Here is a 16,273-nt window from a genome sequence, read left to right on the forward strand (position 1 = left end):
TGGGCTTCCATGTATGTTGTGTATTCTAACAGAAACAAACTTATTTGACTTTATGCAAATGTTTGTATTGCAGTGCAAAGAGTTCCCCAAGGTATAGTTGGAGACATGGGAAAGAAGAGCTTTTAGTTAAATAAAATTAGGCACGGACAGAGTGCCTGACAACCCAGATTCTTCTATCATTTTTATACAGACTTGTAATGTCTTTATAATGTATTGTTACTAACAAATGACTCATACAAATAAGCAGATGGCCCATTTTTCTAAAAAGGAAGTTTAATAACTTATCCTCTTCACTCCTGCAAAATCTAAAAAAGTATTTCAGAATCTAGAAAAAAACTTGCCTTTTAAAACTGTCCCCTCTTTTTTCACATCCTGTAAAAAGATTTTCAACAGTATGTCAGTTTGCCTTTTCCAATAAGCTTCCCTGTTATTTCCAATTGACTTCTTTGTTCAAATTACGGTTCTAGGTAGCATTTTTTAACACTATTATCCTTCTCATTTGTACATATTCAGGTTTTGAAATTAATAAATGAAGTACAGGAGACTACTGGAAACCCTTGGGATCCTTCAAAGTTAGGTTCTTAAAGGCAGAATTTCGAGTCATTCAACAGAACAATAAACCTTATGACATTCTGTAAGCCCTCAAGGCAAGACTGTACATATGACAACATACTCATAAAGTCTTGCCAGACCCGAATGGGGCTAAATTATTGTTATAATGGAAGTTAAATAAATACACAAATGTACAGTAAGGTGAGAAATCATGCAAGTGTTTTTTAAAGTCAAATAAATACATGTGCAGATAGTTTTTGTTACATTAATTAAATTTATTGTACATGTCAAAGTTACAAAGGCCAGCAGGCACAGATCTGAAGCTCACTTTGGCCTGAGTTTTTGTGTAAACTCCTGGAAAGCTAGGACAGAGGCTGCTGTTCCACCCTTTCATTATTACCACATTCTCACTTCTCTCAGCATGGGCTCAATCAATGGGAGCATGGCTACCCAGTCACTGTAAATGACTGTTTTCTCAAATTGTTCCAAAAGAAAAGTTACTTTCCTCATTTGAATATCATATTACTCATCTGAGTAATTTTCCTCAGGCATATGTCTAAATAAAAATTAATTCCAAGTTGCAGTTATTTTTATTCAGATGGAATGACTAGAGATTTAAAAGAAATACTGTTAGCAGAAGTGTAACGAGTGTAACCGGATAATCTTTCGAAAATAAGTCATACGGTACATTTTACACTAATATTTCTGCAAATAAACTTCAGAGATAATGCGAAATAATGAAAGAACATGATTGCCACAGGAAGATACTAGCTTAGATAACACTACGGCTATAGAAATTTTTTCACTCACAATTTGAAATCTCAGATCATTATTTTTGTCTCTGTGTGAATCAAATTGGCTACATTCCTTATAAAAGCACACAAGAGCAGTGAAGGCGGTTCATGCATTTCTCTTAAACCTGCACTTGTTAAAGCCATCCTCTGTTTTTTCCTGCTGAAAATGATAATTAAAATAAGAGGTAGGGAGTGACACAACAACCTCACAGGTGCCCACCAAGGTTACCCATTCTGTAGCATGCTCAGACTACAGCCAGGAAGCTCTAACTGGAAATCATTGAAATTGTACTAGCTGAGCACCTCTATAGGATAATTCCCCCGCCAGTCTGTCTCTCTTTGAAATCCCAACTGATGAAGCCCATTACATAAATTATGAAAAATGCTCAAGTGTTAAAAGTTTTAGATAAAATCAAACCATAATACTGTAATTCTTCTTACATTTCAAGCACTTAATTCCACAGTAATGTGCAGCTGATGCGTTGGACTATACTCCTAGTAGTATAAACCAGGAAAACATGTTACAAATTTTAATTACGTTTTTTGGCACTTCAATAAGGCTGGCAGGCTCCACTATTTCCATTCCAGCCAGCTACACATAATGGTGCAATGTCTGTTCAACCAATTACACCAACATCAGTGCTCTGCCATTTCTCTTAAAATTATATACTACTGTACTAAGCCAAAACCTCCATACACAACCACTAGCCAGGGGGAGTTTTCAAATAGTCACAAACATTTTCAACCAGTTCTGGTGATGGGTCATGGGACATGTAGTGTCCAGTCCAGCAGGGGCAGGCCACTTGGGTCCTCAAGTGCGACATTTACTGTATTTCTGCTTTTCATTCTTCAGCTCCTACACAAATCCTATCCAATCTCCCATTGTCCGAAAGCCACTTATTTATGGTAAATATTGCCGCAACCCGTCTACCTGGGAGCACAGGGTCGATCCAGTTGGGATGCCAAGTCCATTGCAGGGCACATGCACAGGCGAAAGTTGGAAAAATGAAATAACCTACTCAGCACATTTTTGGACAGAGGAAGGATATACGAGTACTGAGAGGGAGAACATGTAGCCTCTACACATACTGTAAAGTGTCCCAGCCTCAAATCCAACACAGGACAAATTCCGGGCAGTGGTGCTTACCACCACACCACTATGCTGCCCCACAAGTTACTTTTTATTCCCTCACTTAAGATTTGTAATTCAACTTAGCTCGCAGCAGCAACCCTTTTACACACAGGTATCCTCCAAAACATGGAATAATCTTCAAGTGATGATATCTATTTGAATCCAGATTATCTGAGATAAACACTTTTTTTTTTAAAGATACAATTTTAACTTGGAGCTTCAACGTAAAAAACCTTGAGGTATCACAAAAGCTCCTAGTGTGATGAGATGCCCTTATTAATAGGTTTATCATTGCCCGGAGTGCATATAAACACGTAAATCGCCCCATTCCACATGGTTAGAAAGGTATGTAAACTAAGGCAAAGGTCTAAAGGGCATTATCTACATACATTGTCAACTTCTGCACCAATGGACCAGGCTTGTAAACACCACAGTTAGTTTATGATTCGGAACATGTGGAATTACCTTTGGACACTTCACTATACAGATTTTAAATGCAAATGCATTTTAAAGGCTTTTGGAAAGGCTTTCAGTGCGATCACTTACAATTGTTATCCATGTAAAAAAACTTTAGACAAAACCTGAAAAACAGAAACCTTTTTTTTTTCTTGAAAAATCGAACAAACAACAAAATCTGAATGTTTCCATTTTAAGGTCACATAAAGAAATCTTTTTCTCTGGAAACCCTCTGAATTTGCAAAACAGGTCAATCTATATTTAAGTGCAGTAATCAGACTCTCATCAATTCAAAAGACTTCTCCAATTCCAAGGCTGAAAGGTTCACCCATAAACACACTGATATCACTATTCAAGTTGGTGCTTCATTTTTCTGATTTGCTTGCAGCCGTTGTCGTCTTCGTGCAATTGCTTCCTGTTTCTTTCTTTCAATCTCTTCTGCAGAACACTTAACAGTCCTTTGATTATTGACAAAGACTAGAAAAAAGCAGAAATAATAAAATCATTAAAAATACTAAAAATTCCCATGAGCTTTAAAGTTATTTCTTAAGTTATTTTGCCAATCAAACACTGGGTACCACCAAAGAGTAAGATCTAAGGGCTTCTTCACTTTCTGAACGTATTGCATCAACAAGTGAACCTGTATTGATCTTAAGCTATAAGACACTGTTGCACACAAACTGTAAAGGAAGTGCTCCAAAATGTACATACTGTATGTATGTTCTTGTTTTAGGTCTTCCAACTCACCTTTGCTGTTCAGTGCTGCAGGGTCAGACTGATGCCTCCTGAAAGAAGCCTGTTTAGATGTTTCAGGGAATCTTACAGATGAGGTGACACTCTTGTTATTGAGGTTTTGCAAACAGCTTGCACTCCCATACTTTGCTCCTTTCACCTGATTTCCCTCCCCTGTCTTGCTTTCTACAGAAGTGCTCCTTGTTTGTTCAAACACATTTTGCCTCTCACTCATATCTGAAAAGTCCTGTGGCTTGAAGGCGGTCAGGGAATAATTTACATTTCTACAGTTCTTTCTGTTGTTTAAAGACTGAGACACATTTGCAGCCGCTGTTGTACTGCTTGAGACACTACACAAAGTACTTACAGGGGCACCAGTACTTGACGGGAAAGAGCTGGACCGTTTGAAAGCAGTCGTGGGTTTATTTTTTGTGTACTCCATGATTCCACTTTGGGTACTGCTTTTAGTTCCTGCATGAATCCCTTTATCAATGCCTAAAGCTGGACTAGATTCTAATTTGCTTTGGACAATAGCTGACTGTGGGAGAGCTGTTTTTAGCAAGGATGCAACAGCAGAACTTGTGCCTAATTCAGCACACTGATTAGTGGACAACTTTTCAACATCGTCACATGCCAGATAGAGGAGGTCATCATCTCCATCCTCCCAAAGAGAGTCAAAGTCTCCTTCAGAAATTTTAGATTCACTGCCAAACCCAAAGGACAATGCCTGCTTTTCTTTAACATTGGTCTCTACTCGTCTATCACACTGAAGTATGGACTTCAAAGGTCCAGATGATACAGGCTTTGTGGCACAAGAGGGTTTTTTAGTATGCTGGATGTAGGGTATGAGCGCACTGGGTGTTTTTTGGGAATGACTCTGCTGATATTTCTGAATATTTTTATCTGGTCTCACAGAGATTCTCCTGCCAATTTCACTGAGACTTGATTCATTTATTTTGTTTTTATAATCCTGCAAAATGCACTCCTGTTGCATAGATCTAGCTTCATCAAGTGAAAATTTCTCTTTTACCTTAAATTGGGGGTTTGCCTCCAATGTGAAAGTACTTCTGTTTTTTGCCTTTTCATTTATTCTTTCAAATCCAGTTGTGAAACAACTGATGCTGGACTGTCCACACACTGTGCTGTTGAGACCTGTTGCAGATGCACTGCTGGCATTCTGAACACCATTTTTTTCAGAAGAAGGACCTGCATGATTAGAGGACCGTCTACCTTCTTCTGCAGAGGTGATTAAGTCCGGATTTTGGGTAACTTCAAGTAAGAAAGAATCATCTAACAAATCATCATTGGCCCAGTCATCATTAAAATCATTATTTGATGCCACTAACATTGCAGATTCTTCTTTGATTTTCACATGTGACTCTGGCGAAGAGATAGTTTTGACTGATCCAACCTCAAGAGGTGCAACGAACCCTAAACCAGCAGCCTTTTCACAAACACTTCTGGTTGTAACTGTAGGCACTTTTAGTTGCTGTGAATGACTAACTGAACTTTGACTCAGTCTTCCACTGAGGTGCTGAGTAGGTCCATCAAAAAGAGCATTCATTTCATCTTCTAACTTAGAATCCACAAACTTCTGGGTACCGTGCTCCATTCTAATTTCTTCCACTATCCCAGTAATTCCTTTTTGGACAGCACTGATGTCACTTGAGGAAGGTTTGCTCAAAAAAAGAGGAATAGTGTTTCCCAAACTGTTTTCATTTTCAGTGGAAAGGTCCTGTTCCAATTTGCAATTAAGAATTTCAGTCCTTTGTTCTGTATCTTGCTGTATCATATTTATATCAAATTGCTTAGCAAGCTTCATAAGTTCCTCCACTCCATTTTGCCTGTGTGAACATTTTAATAGATAAAAAGAAAAACGAAAGAAAAAGGTTATTTCAAGCATGGAGTACTGAAGGTCAAATTAAACATTTTGATCCCTCATTTAAACATTATATTTCATCCTGAAAACTGAACTCCCATTCTTATTAATCATTTTACTTTTTACATATTGTTTTAATAAATATATTTTCTGAGGTTACCACAAATAAAGAGTAACTAATGGATTTATGGGTCAACCTAGTAAAACAGTTTTTAAACTACAACAAAGCAAAACCCTTGTAAACCAACCCAGCTTTTGTTTGCTCTTATGACTGAGAAGTCAGTTCACTCCACTAATCCCAGAAAAGCTTGAATAAAAACACAGCACCAAAAGTTACAAGCCACTGGTACTGGAAGTCCACCTCCAACTACTTTATAAACACTACAGGGTAATGCAGTGCTTTGGCTGAATAAAGTGGGATGATACACTTGGAGAGAAACTTGGCAATAAGGACAAGACCCTACCTCATACTTCATCCATTACCCAATGTTCACACTACATTTACTATTTGATTGCCACATGTCTTTATCACCCAATTTACAACCTGACACAGCTTGCTCTTTAAATATCTGAATGTATTCTAAAACAATCACTTCCTCTTTCAGATCAAAATGAAAAATTTAATGAGGAAGCCATATCCCACTTGCACCAGAAGACCAAACAGGTGCCTTGTGTTATCTGACCTATATAAAACACAGGTGCTCACATCGTTCTGCCAAGGTATAGTAAATGTGTCAAGCAAAGCATTTTTCAGTCCGTTACCCACCTTGAAGATTTTTTCTTGGATCTGCTATGAACCACCTCAGGAGTGCATGGAATACCATCACCAAACCACATATCAAGCAGCACAGCTTCTGAGGCTTTTGGCCTGTCATCCTAGAAAACAACACATAAAAATGTCTATAGCCATCTCACAAAGCAGCATGAGGTCACCTGCAGTGTCTCTGAATGATGAATTCTGTCATAAGTAATCACATATAAATGTACCTACAAGACACTTAAACACTTAACACTTAAATGAAGCAAGCACACATGTGCAATCCTATTCTGAGTGCAAAAATAAAAGTGATCTTTATAATGCTGACTGAAACACACTGAGACAGAAATCACTGCATTAATCTTTCTTTGATCTCAACTATAAGTAGATTAAATAAAACCTGAACAATTTTATAAAAAGCATTACTAACCTTGGGAGCAATCCGATTGACGATGTCCGAGATTTCCACTGCCTTTCCGCTCATTTTTGACTTGTTACAGCCTTTCCCTAAAACACATTAAATGTATGGAATCTGATACAAAATAGCATTACGTTTTTTTCACTGGGGAATGCATCTTCAAACAATCTCCTCAAGCTTGCGTTCTGCATGCGTACTAAGCATTCACATTAAAAAACAGAAATGTAAAAAACAATACCATTCACGACAGGAGTTGGCGACGAAGGGTCCCAGATGATGTCTTCGTGAAACTCTGAATCATTGCTAGGAGACTCAACACATCTTACTGGATTGCGATTGACCCTCGTGCACCTCCTAGGAGTCCTCACATCTTGCCGCATGTAAAACAGTTAAAACACCATTGTATAAATATTCTCGGTGATGCTGCCATCTTTAATCATTCATCTGTGCAGTTTAAACCAGTGTTCTGGGTTGCTCTGTTTTCTGAGATATTTAAAGATTTTTGGAGAGTGAGTCACAAAGCCTCCCCTCCCAGTTAAGGCAAATTTATGGTTAAACTGAAGTAGAGGGAAAGGAGACTGTGTACATGCACTTCTCAATGAATAGTCCAGAACTCTGGCAGCAAGTGGAGTATTTGTAGTATCACTAAGAACCACTACATAGTACATATGTAATGTGGTTTTATCTTCTTGATTTGTTTTCCTATGAGTTAGCTTGACACTGTACATGTATATTTTTGCTGTGCACAGAGGATCGTAACAAAGCATTCAAGCAAAAGTGGGAAGGCAACTGTTGTGTTCTAGCTAGTGGTGACCACTGCTAATTGATTTTTTGGGGGAATGCAGAAGTTGGGGGGCTTCTCTATTTAAAGTAGTAATTTTCACTGTTAATCGACATAGTATAGTAGAAACCAGCGCATACGAACAGAATCACCCACACTTTTAGGGATGGGGGGCGCTACCCTGTGACGTCACTGTCCGAAACAATTTCACCAGACAAGACAAGTCTGCTCAAACTTTGATGCAGGATAATTCATTAAGTACTGGTTTTAATTACTTTTACATAACTAAACATGAATACCAACCAAACACTATAAGGAAAGATCAATTCAAATGCATTCTAGCTGCAGTTTACTAACGACGGAAAGCCACACACAACAATATTTTAATGCGAATGTTTTAGCACCGAACGATAAGGTACCATTTGCAGTACATGAGCGTATATAACGGTACAAACAGGATCTTTAGATGTGAAACTGGTTATAAACGTGCTCAACTACGGTACCCAGCTAGCTGTGCTCATTTTGTGATTTATATCATTCACGACTGTTCCTGCAATTAAACATTTACCTTTGTTGCGAGACTTATAAGAAGTGTCTACAGTTGGTGATTGCTGTGTCTGTCTCAGGCCCCTGCACATCTTATTCGTTTTTCGTTGTTCGGTATCAGAGAACCCGGCTTTTCGCCTCCTTTCACGCTCCTCTGAAAGCGCCAGAGCCACCAACCTACTGTGCCTTTTCCGCGTTGTCATGCCTACAGGGCTGCTTTACACATTCGCTATTTTTTTTTGTCCTCCGAGGCCCGTTTTATCAACAATGATACTACTTAATGAACTCTTGTTTTGATTTTTCCTTTCGCTGAAGCCGCCATCTTGGTCTCATGGTTCAAGCAAAAGTCTGATTCGTTGAGCTTCGAACGGGATGTGCAGCTCTGATTGGTTCCTGGCCTGTGGTTCAGTCACGTGAGCTGAGCTTCTTGCCTTCCTGGTTTACACATGCTTTCGCCTCTGTTGGTCTGCGCATAAGTGATGACCGACAGATGAAGTCTGATTAATGCCGCCGTGGCATCTGACGTACCTCTGCACTTTAGGGTAGATTTTGGTTTTATATTTATTGCCTTATTTTTAAACACCTCATCTGGCAGGTGACGTTAAGCACGGGACAGTTCCCCTACACCTTAAATTTCTTTCTTCCAGTAACCCAGTTTAGCGTCCAGTGCATATACTTTGGTAATTCCCGTCTAAATTCATCTGAGTTAATTCAATACGAAAAGAACGCTTCGTATATTCAGTGCTTGTTTTGACCGAGTTATTAATGTGGATTTCATTTCCTTTTTATTTTATTTAAGGATTAGGAACATTTGGTTAAGCAATTGATCAATTAAGATCAATTAAGTGTTTTCATGAAGGGAAAACTGGTCTTTCACAGTTGAAGGATATTCAGATTTTTGTTCTAAATGATCTCTAAAATACTTAATTGAACACACCACCTGTTTGATTATACTTCAATTGTCCTAGGCCTTTAGAAAGTGACCATATTAAAGGATATTTGATGTGTAAGTCTGGTGGAGTAGGGTTAGGCTCTTTGGGACCAGGATTGAAGACCCTCCTGAGGTAAGGTTTTCTGTGACCTTGTGAAGCCTGCTTACTGGTTTTTCACAAGTTCTCAAATTCTTGTTTATGGAAAATATAATGTATATTTTAAGGTTAATTTCTTGTTAGTTTGAGGATATTTCTCCTAAGAAATAGGTTTGTGGTAAAATACTAGGCCCATTGTTTTCCAGTGTTTGTTTAGTATTTTATTCTCCCCTGGTTCTTTTGCAAATTTGGAGATTTAAAATAATTGGAAATATGAATGTGATGTGTTACAGTATTTACTCTGTAAATATAGTCTTTTAGCAAAAATGCTATGTTAAATGCTTAATAATTTAAACGAAAGTATAGTATACTGAGTTTTTAATTATTATTTTTTAAGTTTGCACTGTTAAATGTTGAAAATAAACTTGGCAAGAAACCACTTCATTTGGCTGGCCTTTTATTAGTGTGTTCATCTCTACATTGTACAAGAACAAAAAAAAACCTTTTTGTCTTTCTTTGGACCTTTCAATCTTGTTCCTGTCACCTAAGCATGAGGCTAATATAGCCAACCTTTCACAAAATGTAATATCAGGAGAGATTAATTCAGTTAAGTATAGCTTTACAATAGGGCCATGCTATTGCTTGTACAGGGGCTTGGCCTAAGTGATCTGCTGGCTTAAAGTCAAGTGTTTTAGGCAGGAGGAAAGCTTCGAGGCTGTTCTTCCTGATACCCGGCTAGTCGAAATGTCTGGGATAAAGGTGCAATTTTCACTTTCATTTGAAGATCCATTTATGCCAGTCCCCTCCCCCCCCCCCCCCCCCCAAAAGAGGCATTTTGCTGCTATCTCCCCCTCTACCCACACTGTTTTTTTTTTGTTTTTTTTTACAGCATGCTTTGCTCAGGCAATTTTAAGCTGCAACTGATTCTTGGACTTCAGTGCGACCAATCAAAATAGCAGCACTTTACTGCTTGTCCTGGGTATAGCAAATATATCGTTTAACCACATTCTCAACTGGTGGGTTTTAAAAAATCATTTAAAAAAAGAGGATCCTATTCCTAAAATTCTTTAGATTGGGCAGCTTTTCTGCTGCACTTTAGCTGGCTTGCACATACTGTATACAGTTTCCTTACCCTACCAAAGCCCCCTGGCTCTTTTCTTTGTCAATGTTTTCTTCCCGTAAATATGCCTCCAATAGTCTGTGCTTAAAACAAGAAGATTCTAGTCCAAACACATTGTATTTTAGCCCGGTAACATTCTAGCATCCTCTCAAGCTGGATTGGGTTGCTGATTGAGAAGACCCGACTTTCCAAAATGTAAAGCATTTAAACAATTAATGTGTGCGTGTGCCAGGGAATGTTGGAGGCTATTGGCTTTCTGTTAAGACTGTGAACCGGACTCTTACAATCACATTAGGCAGCATTTTGTAAGCTTTATTCATTCATTGTATGATATCTTTCCACCTACTATATTCAGTTCAACTAGTTTAGCTGAACCAGAACCAGGTGCCTCTTATTTAAAATGGTATCACATTATCACAACTAATCACCTGAGTATTCAGTAAGCCAAATAAGCTGTGTTTTGAGATATTTATAAAATCACTCACTTCCAATCACTCTAGTGAAATTTCAAGTTTGACTTCTTATGCCAACCTTAATAAAAGTAGGCTCCTTATTGGGAGACGTTTATGTGCATTAAACGCTCACTGGCCAGACAGTTATTCTCGGGTATTTCAATGTCTCAAAGCAGGATGAAATGAAAATGAAGTTTTAAAAATATGTTTGGTATGAGGGAACGTTTGGGTGTACAAATATGGAGCCCCTCCTGACTAAATATTTTTTTGTTGGCTTCAATGTGTTTTAGCTGCAAAACTGGTCATTTCTATCCCTTTGTGTAAAAACACTTTTAAGGCAAATGGTAACATTTGTGAATTATGGCCTTTACATTGCCCTTAAATTGTCAAACTTTAACTTTATTGTCATTAAACTTACACAGGTGCATAGTATAATGAAAAGTGTTCATTAATCATTAGTCACTCAGGTGCAGTATATAAATAGGACAGAAGATAAGACGACAATAGACAGTAACACAATAGCAATAACAGTAACATGTAATAACATAAAAAAAGACATTAGTGTTATTCTTTGTACTGTATACTACACACTGTATAATGTATAACCTAAGCATTATATACTGAAATTCTGTTATTGTATGTACTTCGTAAATAGCAAGAAGATTATTTTGAAAGCTGGATATAAAACGTGGTCTAATGTATTTCTTTAATAAAAACATGTTTAAAAGAGAAATATTGTTAGTGATTGCTGCTGTCAAACCTGCAGATTGATTGCTTTGTTTAAACTATAATTAAAGAAATAATATTTATAAATTATCATCTTGAATGAAGTTTGGTGTCTTTTTTGCACAGGTATTTTTATTCTACTACATTGATTTCCACCCACATTAATTGTTAATTGAATAAATTGACCTTTCTGCATATGTGGGAGTTCTTAATCAGAATTATAGTACAGCAGTCTGAAAGGTTTGATTTCTGGAGGAGGATGTTGTAAAGAGTAAATGGGCTTTTGACCTAGTGGTAAACGCCAAACAGCTTGTTTCCTTTTGATTAGCAGCTAGGAGAAAATCAGAAGTCTAAAAATAAAGAAGTCTGTGTGGTGATATACTACATAAATAAAAAGTAATTATCCAGGTCATTAAATGCTATTCTCTGCCTTGTTAAGAAAATGTACTTGAGCACTAAGATTATAATCCAAATGTTTAAAACAGCTAGTGGAGTTTTATTAAACTTTGTGGTTTTGCTGGACAATATCCAGTAATAGTCACAATGCTTATGAACAAGTAATCTACTTATGCAGTTGTATGTCCCTGACTTATTAAGTTTCTTCATTGTTTTAGGAGATATTTGAATCATTGTTTGGGGTATCAGAAACACTTAAGACCATTTTTATTTTGGCAAATTACCGTCTTCAGCTAAATCCAGCTCTGAAAATGACTTTCAAAAATTATGCTGTGATATATAGGCTATTCTAAGACATGTTTTCTGCTAAGTCAGCATCCTCAGCTCAAAACAAGCAATTTGAAGTTACTTAGAAGCAATTTTAGGTTTAAGAGGTTTAGAGATAAGTTCTTTATTTAGGAAGGTGTAGATACAGGTACACTGTGAAATTGCCTCAGCTGACACTATGGGAGTCTCTGATACTTATATACTGCTACATAAGATTATGCCTTTAATAAAACTGGTTCCTTTAGACTTCAGTACTTAAACATAAAGTTCCTTATGGTTTTATTTGCTTACTCATTCTTTAGTGGGGTCCACATTCAATTTTACAGCCTATTAAGTCATCAGTATCACTGTTAAATTAAATTCATTAATTGTGTCAACAACCTATTCCCACCTCCCATTCCTTGACAAAAAAAAATCTTACCTTATACCTGGAGTTCCCCAGTCTAAATGAAAGTTTCCTTAGAAGACAAGTATAACCATGAGGGACAAGATTTTTTCAATAATAGCATCATATATCTAGAAATAATAGTAATTCCATTCACTTATATAGTGCTTTTCTGGACACTCCACTCAAAGCGCTTTACAGGTAATGGGGACTCCCCTCCACCACCACCAATGTGCAACATCCACCTGAAATATACAAAATAAATGTAAAAATTGTTGCGTACATAGTTGTGGTCTGTTTTTCACACAGTCTTATTGTGCTCTTATATGCTTTTTGATTATGAATCAGTGATATTATGTTCTTAATTCAGGACTATTTAATCTGTTTAGTTAAAATCTATTGTAGTCTGTTCTAAAGCGAATTATAGTTGGAATATTGCAGAGTATTTCTGTTCTACATTATATCAACATTCTCTATACTTTAGGTTAGTTTTCATGAGTATACAGTGCTGATGTTTAGACTTTTGTGTGCTCAACTATAAATGGCAATTGGTATACAATTTGCTTACATATTGAAAGCAAATCTATGAAAGCAAGCAAATCACACTCTTAATACTCCTTTGAAAAGTTTGATTATTAATATTTACAATGTATGTGAGAGAAAATAATCTGGTGAAGTATATACAGTAGGTCCAATGGAAAGGGGTATTCCTAAAATCAAGACTTCAGGGCTCATATTCCTTGTGCCATACTACTGTATAATAATAATTTCCCCTATTATTCATTTGACTAAGTCTGCTATTTGCTTATGGGGAAATAACTCTCTTACCTTAAAAGACAAAGAATGGAAAGTAAAGGTTTTGGTTACAACAGTGACATCACTTTCATTAGATCTGGAGCCAGTATACTTTAACAAAAAATATTTTTAAAGATTTTGTTAGCTATTAGTAAGTCACTTAGATTTTATATATTACATTATTTGTTAATTATTATTTTGTTAACTAATTCCTACAAATTCTAAAATCACAATATTTAATGATTTTGTGTTATTATCCAAGTCTCATTTCATTATTGCTTGAATAACTAAATATTTTAGCTTACATGGCTTAATTAAAACATCTTAATAGCATTCATACCCTTTCTGTCATTGTGGTCTTATGGGCATACTTGAAGTCATAATATGTGCTATTTAGATTTAAACAGAACCATAGATTGTAATTAATCATTTTCGATATTGCCATAGTTCAGTTATGCAGTGTCACTCTGTTGTGGATAAAATTCCTTCCTTCTAAGTTGCCAAGTTATTTAAAAAAAAATCTAAAGTGAACACATCTGCTGCTGTTTTTCTGTAGTTAGTCAAGCTTTTGCCCGAATAAAGCACTAGATGGTGCCTCTATTCTTCTTTTGTTCTGCAAGTGTGATTCTCTGGGGAAGATCCGATGCTAAGAGGATCAAGCAAGGTACAAGTGTGTTTTGCAGTGCTTCACAATTCCCCTCCTGGAGCAAAGCAGAAGCATTAGAGGCCATTCTAAAACTAGACTGGGTGAATGCCTGCTGTGAACATTTGACAGATGAGAATAAAATAAATTAAATATTTTTTTTTTTGCTCCTGTGTGTCTCTTCATAAACCGCCCAGAAGAAAAAAGTAAGCAGGTAGATGGTCTGCACAGATTGTTTTTTATTAAATCCGTCAGAGGAACCTATACTTTGTTACATCAAAAAGTATTAGCTGAGTAGACTAGATGGAAGAGAACATGACTCAAATTAGAGTGTTGTTTAGGAAAGAGATGGTCATAAAAAATAGTTTAGAACATTTACTACAGCACATAAGGCTTTGTTTTCATTTTGGGCAGAATGTTTTAAGCAGTGTTTCTTAAATTAAAGAATGCCTGAAAACTACTGTTGTCAGGTAGCCTAATATATTGACTGTAATAGTGGTAATTGGGATAGACATTTGTGGAAGAAATAGTTCTGGTCTAAGGCAGTGACTGTAAAAAACACATTAGTTGTTTAAAATAAGTTTCTTTTTGTGCCCCTTGAATTGAAATTCTGCCACTTGCAAGAAATACAGAAAAGGTAAAGGGTGGGGAAAAATATAATTATTTTGATTTTGATTGCTTTAATATGCCCTCACACACACATGTACAGCTAAGTATTGAAGGATGGACTTCACTTTAATCTAAGCATAACACAAAAGTGAGCAGACTTTTAATATTTCAATATTTTGTAGATTCAGAAAAGAAATAAGGATTAGAGAATGCCAGCGAGTTAGTTTGATCTTTCTGACATGGTTGAGGCACTTTTAGATTCCTGTTTGGGCTCCAGTGTGTGGCACTGTTAATTGACTATACCAGACCTGGTTATCGAATCAGGCCTGACGTAATGGCCACGGTCTCAGCAAGGCAATACCCTTTGTTTTGCTACCAAGTATTTGTTCGAGTGCCAACAGTTAGGTAGAGGGATAAGGAAGGCCATAGACGTGTCACATTTGATTTGTAAGAGAGGACTCAGCCCTGGATCTTTCCTTAGGAGGCTCCTTTAATTCTACACCACTTTTCCCTTGTGTGCCAAAATAATATACCACAAATGGGCAGCACTGTAAAGGAGAGCACTTGGCTTTTGTATTCAATAACTGTGCTGGTTTCTCTTCTGCGCCTGTATTTATTTGTTCCGTCTTAGTTATTTAGATCCAATTAGGAACTAATTGTCGAGATCATTGAGGATTGCATTGTTGTAAAAGTATAAAGCGTATCGCTAATTGCAGTACCAGCTGCTAGTGTTTATGAAAGGCATGGGACTGGCGGCACAGAGGACTAAAGCTTTCTTTTTCTAATCCTTAGGCCAGCTACAGTGCGACTGGGTACAGAGCCAGGTAACCCAACACTACCGCATGTGCCTAAATCCTGACCTGGAGAGAACAGCCTCTACAGAGGTAATTATCACTTCAGAATTTTGGGGGGGAGGGCCTCCTTTGGGCAAACACTGCGTCATGTATGACAGATAGCATGTGGTGGTTTTGTGATGTGGAATACATCCAGGAGGCACTGAGCCAGTACCACAAAATGATTTCACTTATTGCCTTAGCTGGCGCTTAAAAAGAAGTGTCTGAAATGAGACAAAAAGGCTATTATGGACTGCTCTTTTTCTCCTAACAGTCCAAAAGGAAGTTCCAGGCCAGTGGGTCTCGGCATCTCCCAATGCTATCTCCAGCTGTCCATGTCAGCAGCTCTGGACTCTCTCTTTACTGGAAGAACTAATTTTGTACTGCAGTGCTGCACCATCATTTGCAGATTTACACTAAAATACGGTTTGCCTGACCACTTTCTGCATGTGCCTATTTACACCTTGCAAAAAATCTGAAGGCTAGTTTAGATTATTTTTTTAAAGCCTTCTTAGCTTGGCAGAGTGAGCATTATACAGTACATAGCATCAAACTCCTGCTTCATGTTCTCTCTGGGATACCAGCAATAAGACTCCATAAACTAGCAGGTACAAAAATGAGCATAGACCAGTTAACACAGACTTCCCTTTAATAAATGATGAAGCACCACATCACGATTGACTTGCATTTCAAACATTGTCACCCATTGAAGTATCAGACAATCTTGGGCTGTTACTAAATGAGAAGAATGTAATAAAATAGCTTAAATAAAAAGCATTTCTGAGCTATTAAAGTTACAGAAACAAATACTTATTTTGTGTATCATACAAATGATTTGTGTATCATAAAAAATGTTGCAAATAACTTTTTCTTTCTTTCTTTGTTGTAAATAGCTTGAATAGAAAAACATAA

At 37.0% G+C, this 16,273-nt stretch overlaps 1 protein-coding gene and 1 long non-coding RNA gene across 2 annotated transcripts in view; one reads left to right on the plus strand and one right to left on the minus strand.

The window, feature by feature from the left end:
* Nucleotides 1-15,817, plus strand: part of LOC148646169 (uncharacterized) — a 43,521-nt gene extending 27,704 nt beyond the window's left edge. Inside the window, exons 2-3 of the long non-coding RNA XR_015927944.1 lie at nt 15,321-15,412; nt 15,636-15,817. This is a non-coding gene — a long non-coding RNA (uncharacterized LOC148646169). The remainder of the gene's footprint in view (nt 1-15,320; nt 15,413-15,635) is intronic.
* On the minus strand, nt 807-8,375 carry LOC148646170 (ewing's tumor-associated antigen 1-like). The gene is made up of 6 exons (XM_088610166.1): nt 8,070-8,375; nt 6,959-7,090; nt 6,733-6,809; nt 6,312-6,421; nt 3,682-5,510; nt 807-3,411 (listed from the first exon to the last, which is right to left on the minus strand). The coding sequence occupies exons 1-6, from the start codon at nt 8,248-8,250 to the stop codon at nt 3,287-3,289; spliced, it is 2,454 nt and encodes an 817-aa protein (XP_088466292.1). The 5' UTR covers nt 8,251-8,375; the 3' UTR covers nt 807-3,286.
* Nucleotides 15,818-16,273: the final 456 nt, after the last annotated feature.

The sequence above is a fragment of the Lepisosteus platostomus genome, chromosome 17 (assembly GCF_059453375.1).
Source record: "Lepisosteus platostomus isolate fLepPlt1 chromosome 17, fLepPlt1.hap1, whole genome shotgun sequence".
Classification (NCBI taxonomy): Eukaryota; Metazoa; Chordata; class Actinopteri; order Semionotiformes; family Lepisosteidae; genus Lepisosteus; species Lepisosteus platostomus.

Excerpts from the sequence above, each read along its gene's own strand:
- LOC148646170 (XM_088610166.1), bottom strand. The coding sequence starts at position 8,250 with ATGACAACGCGGAAAAGGCACAGTAGGTTGGTGGCTCTGGCGCTTTCA. Across the intron at positions 7,091-8,069 it reads TTATAAGTCTCGCAACAAAG|ATGTGAGGACTCCTAGGAGG; the intron begins GTAAATGTTTAA and ends ACATGCGGCAAG. Across the intron at positions 3,412-3,681 it reads TGCAGCACTGAACAGCAAAG|TCTTTGTCAATAATCAAAGG; the intron begins GTGAGTTGGAAG and ends GCTTTTTTCTAG.